Genomic DNA, 5,461 nt, shown 5'->3' with positions numbered 1-5,461 from the left:
AATCCAACCAAACGCACGCACAAAGTTCAATCGATGGGGCCTATTGTTTACACAGAATTTTTACCATTTTTCAATAATTTAGAAGTTGTTTTATAATTATAATATATAATAAAACATTTGAATAACATGAAAAATAAAAACAATTTACATCTATGTTATATTTGATAAATTATTTTTCTATTAAAAAAATTTATTATTCTCAATATTTTGGACTTTGAACAATAATAATATTCATTGTATATATTTCAAACTATGGAGATGATATAATGATATGATGTATGGATTTGGATCTTCTAATATGGTTGAAAACACAATAGATGGTGTTGTGCAATTTTTACACGAGATGATAAATAAAAACAATTTACATCTATGTTATATTTGATAAATTATTTTTCTATTAAAAAAATTTATTATTCTCAATATTTTGGACTTTGAACAATAATAATATTCATTGTATATATTTCAAACTATGGAGATGATATAATGATATGATGTATGGATTTGGATCTTCTGATATGGTTGAAAACACAACACATGGTGTTGTGCAATTTTTACACGAGATGATCGTTTGATCATCTGATGGACCTCACGCAGAGTCTGATAATTTAAAAAATTATCAGACGTAACGAGCTGATCATCTCGTATAAAAAAAACATAAGACATGTTCAATCAGAGTAAAAGATCTAAATCTAATTTGTATTATATCAATTTCACAGCTATGGTCATGGTCCAACATAACAAAGAGACATTATTAAAGGACCCACAAAAGATTTGTCTAGGATCCCCAATATCTCCCTCTCATTTCTCTTCTTTTTTTTTAATCTCCAAATTATTAATACGATAACAAATTATTATATACAAAAACTTATATGAGATTGTTCTGATGATCAATTTTTTGAGACAAGTCTTCAACACAACTCGAATTATAAAAAATATTAAATTTAACTGCATATATGAATCAAGTCGATGAATCGTCTTGAAATTGAAATATACAAATGAGGCTGCCATTCTTTTTGTTTTCGACCGTTGTAATAGATATTACGTATGAATTGATATAATGGGGATATAGAATAAAATAAAATTACTTTTATAAAGTTACATATCACAATGACATTAATATTTTATATATGTTAATGCAACCATACGTACATATGTTTGTAGATAATATACAAATAAATCGGAGATCATCTTATTTTCCCACATTTCCCTATTTATATATTCTTTTAAACAAAAATATGTGTGAGACGACGGTCTCACGGGTCATATTTTATGATACATATATCTTATTTGGGTCATTCATGAAAAATATTACTTTTTATGTTAAAAATATTATTTTTTATTGTGAATATCTATAAAGTTGACTCATTTCACAAATAAAAATACTTCTCTTTTGTGATAAAATAAATTTAATTTTAAACACTATTTTCCTTTCCCCACTTTAATTTGGCCGTACGATTGGAAATCCACAGTACCAAGCAAAATATATAACTAGTCAAATCAATAACTTTGGATTAAAAAAAATGGAAATCTTTATTTAGAATATCCAAAGATTTTCCATCTATTCCAAAGTCGTCTGATTCAAGGAAAGAAATTTTACATTAAGTTATAAATCATAATATATTTTGTTTAAATAAGTCTTGTTTATATAAATTATTAAAAAGCAAATTTATTAAATATCATGTATGAATAAAATACAATTAATCGTTAATTAAATATTTGATTCTTCAGTTTTTTTTAAGAAAACGATAAAAAAATTGTATCTTAAACACGATAAATAATTAAAAGAACATATTGTTGATTATTTTAATTAAAAATTATATGAATCGAATATTTTATCTGTGATTTATTTTATTTTTTTCATGCATGATATGTTTGAACAAATGAAATTTGTTTGAACAAAATATAACACAATTTAAAACATAAAATATATCAGAAAATTCCGACCCGTTCCAACATAATGAAATAAACAATGATCATAAGATATGAGTAGATATCATGTAAGACGATCTCACGAATTTTTATATGTGAGACGGATCAAACTACCGTTATTCACAATAAAAAATAATACTCTTAGCATAAAAAGTAATATTTTTTTTTATGAATACGACACATGAGATCGTTTAACACAAGTTTTTGTCATGAGATATTAGAGCGAATCCAATTATATTTAGTTTTAGGCTATTTATTAACATAAACGAGTACGTAAACTATTGTCGATCTTTAGTCAATTCAGTGTTTGTAGAAACATCGATTTCTTTGTAAAATTCAATATTATTATTATTATTATTCATTAAATGTGAAAGCTAACTTTTTAATTGCTCAGAAATTATATAAATCCTTATAATTTTTTTTGTAAATTAAGGTACTATATATATATATATATATATATATATAATCAGCGGTCCGCGCCATTATAAAATAGTAAACGCGACTTTTACCAAAAATCCCACGAAAAGATAAAAAAGCGTGGAAAGTTTGAATAACCTCTCGTGGATTTGGGAGATCGTATCACCAACAAAGTGGATTTCAGAATCTCAGCCAATGCTTTTTTATTCATTAAAAAAGTAGATTTCTCCAGATTTGATTTCGAGGACTCATTTTTATCATATATATAATTTTGATGCAGACGCCTTGGCCGATATGTGTGCACATTTCCACTACATACACAGCATTTCTTTTCATTTCATTTCCTTCCACTATAATTACCCATAGCAACAGGTGTAAAAGTTGTCTGAACTTGGGAGCTGAAAATCCTCCACCAAAGTTAAAATATTGGCCATTTTTACCCATCTGAGCTGTGCCGAGCTAGATTTCTTCAAGATATTGTATATACGAGCTTTATAGTTGAAGTTATTGTCATCTGGGCTGTTGAGTTTTCTTGAAAAACTTGCTGTATGAGCTCTTTAATCAGCTGAAGTTATTTGTAATCAATCTTGGGCCATTTCTCCACCTGGGCAGTTGAGTTTTCTCGAAAACGATGGCAAACAATGAGGTATTTTCGAGGTTAAAGAGAGCAGAGGGAACTGAGGGTTCGAAGGATTTGCCTTTGCCACCATGTTTTGATTCTCATGAAGTTCATGTTCTTGCTGTGGATGATAGTTTAATTGATAGGAAAGTAATTGAGAAGCTCCTCAAAATAACTTCTTGCAAAGGTAATTACGTACTGTTCTCTTGAATTTGTAATGGAAACTTTTGGGTTGTATTCTTTATGAATTAAATTCTCTAAAATTTGGAAAATATTTTTCCTGCAGTGACAGCAGTAGACAGTGGGAGGAGGGCTTTGCAATATTTAGGCTTAGATAAAGAGGAAAACCCTGCAGAATTCGATGTAATTTCAGATTTTTTCAAAAAATATTTGTGTTTAATTTTGGATTGAGAATGTTGTCATGTTTATGAATTGGTGATCTTTTTGTTTCAGGGATTAAAGGTAGATTTGATAATTACAGACTATTGTATGCCGGGAATGACTGGATACGAATTACTGAAGAAAATCAAGGTTTAATTTCTGGACGGCTCAAGTTTACAATTTTATAAAAATCGAGATAATCGATTATTTTCCATTTGAAGTAACGAGAAACAATTTAAAGATTAAATTAGCTAAAAATATTTCTAATATTTGTACAGAGTTCATCTACTTTTAGAGAAATACCAGTGGTGATTATGTCTTCTGAGAACGTATTGGCTCGGATCGATAGGTAAAAAGCTCATTCATTTTTTTATATATTTTCTCGGATTTTAATTTTGATTGATTAGATTAATTTTAATTATTTGATGTTGAAGAATAAAATTAGTTTTTTTTTATAAAAAAATGTTAAAGGAGTGGACTTTGTGTGCTAAAATAATATGTAGATTTCACCCAACTTCCCGAATCTCTAAATTCAATGAACCATTTAATATATGATAAAAATTTATGCGAGATGGTTTCCTGGGTCCTATTTTGTGAGACAGATCTCTTATTTGGGTAATCCATGAAAAATATTATTTGTTATGCTAAAAATATTACTTTTTATTGTGAATATCGATATGGTTGACACGTCTCAGAGATAAAGATTCATGAGACCGTCTCACTGATAAAGATTCGTGAGATCGTCTCACAAGATACCTATTCTTCGTATAAAACAAGTTATTCTAATATATTACAATATATAAAATGTTATCATGTGGGAGACAATCTCTTGTGTGTAGTACAAAATAATAGCATTGGTCCAATTGATAGATAAAGTATGCAAATCCGTAAACTTGTGGGAACAATTTATCATATAAGTAAGATATCAAAATGGCTCCATGTCCTAGTTGGTGGAACATACAAGTGATGATTTATGGTCATGAGTTCGATTCTTTCTATTAACACCTTTTCGGATGAGTTGGTCACATAAAACTTGTCCAGTGTATTTTACTTAGCCGGAAGATTTATCCAATGTGAAATGATAAGTAGTTGATGCAGATTTTATATTTAAAAATAATATGGCAAAAATGTGTAGAAAAATTCATGGTTGAAAATCTTGTATCAACTAAAACTTGGAAATATATAGTGTTTGATTATAACAACGTCCTTATTCGATATCAGATGTTTGGAAGAAGGAGCCGAAGATTTCATCGTAAAACCCGTGAAATTATCCGACGTGGAACGTTTGAAGAGCTACATGTTAGGGGAGGGACGGATCCCAAGATACCAGAGTTGCTTTAATAAGAGGAAATCGTGTGAAAGTTCCGACTCGTCATCCTTACAATCTCCATCTCCATCTCCACCATCGTCACCATCCCAAGTCGATAACTCATCGAGTCCATCTCCACCGTCCACCTCCTCGCCATCTTCCCCGATATCGTTTTCTTCATTCCCATCAAGACAATCTAGGCCTTGCTCTCCTACATCGCTAGAATCTCTCACGAGGCGGACTAAATTGAGGTTTGACGAGTAAACTAATATCAAGAAATCGTCACCGGGATTTGATTTGTCTTGAAATAATTGAGAATTGCTAGTAAATTGACTTTTTCGAAAGATGTTTTTTTGGAGAGATATGGTCCTAATTGGAAGATTACGTGACAGATACATTGTTGTTGGAATTCAATATATGGGATTATAATTGATTTGATTCGGATACGGGTGTTGTCATTTGATGTTATTTCTTGTCTGCTAAAGGAATATCGGGTTCGGGTCTGAACCCCACGTATTATGTCAAAAATCACGTGAGACGGTCTCACGAGTTATATTTTGTGAGACAGATATCTTATTTGGGTCATCCATGAAAAAATATTATTTTTTATGCTAGGAGTATTACTTTTTATTGTGAATATCGGTATGGTTGACTCGTCTCATAGATAAATATTAGTGAGACCGTCTCACAAGAGACTTATTTTTATTTATTTTCTTGTTCGGTAGGCGTAACGGCAATGAATAAAATTCATTTTTATATAGTATTTTTTGTAAATATATGTGTCGGCCTTTTAAAAAATATTCGAA

The 5,461-nt window shown here is 29.7% G+C and overlaps 1 protein-coding gene across 1 annotated transcript; it reads left to right on the top strand.

Moving 5' to 3' along the window:
- The first annotated feature begins 2,454 nt into the window (after nucleotides 1-2,454).
- LOC142533677 (two-component response regulator ARR17-like) lies at nucleotides 2,455-5,095 on the top strand. Its single transcript, XM_075640522.1, has 5 exons — nucleotides 2,455-3,152; nucleotides 3,252-3,328; nucleotides 3,419-3,496; nucleotides 3,625-3,695; nucleotides 4,568-5,095. Exons 1-5 carry the CDS (start codon nucleotides 2,978-2,980, stop codon nucleotides 4,917-4,919), a joined length of 753 nt encoding a protein of 250 aa, XP_075496637.1. The 5' UTR covers nucleotides 2,455-2,977; the 3' UTR covers nucleotides 4,920-5,095.
- Nucleotides 5,096-5,461: the final 366 nt, after the last annotated feature.

This window comes from Primulina tabacum, chromosome 18, assembly GCF_025594145.1.
Source record: "Primulina tabacum isolate GXHZ01 chromosome 18, ASM2559414v2, whole genome shotgun sequence".
Lineage (NCBI taxonomy): Eukaryota > Viridiplantae > Streptophyta > Magnoliopsida > Lamiales > Gesneriaceae > Primulina > Primulina tabacum.
This window is presented reverse-complemented; position numbering and strand designations above follow the sequence as displayed.

What these genes read in the sequence shown, in the direction of transcription:
- LOC142533677 (XM_075640522.1), top strand. Translation starts at nt 2,978, where the DNA reads ATGGCAAACAATGAGGTATTTTCGAGGTTAAAGAGAGCAGAGGGAACT. An exon ending in CAAAATAACTTCTTGCAAAG is followed by an intron (nt 3,153 to 3,251) that starts GTAATTACGTAC and finishes TTTTTCCTGCAG; the next exon opens with TGACAGCAGTAGACAGTGGG. An exon ending in AAAACCCTGCAGAATTCGAT is followed by an intron (nt 3,329 to 3,418) that starts GTAATTTCAGAT and finishes TTTTTGTTTCAG; the next exon opens with GGATTAAAGGTAGATTTGAT.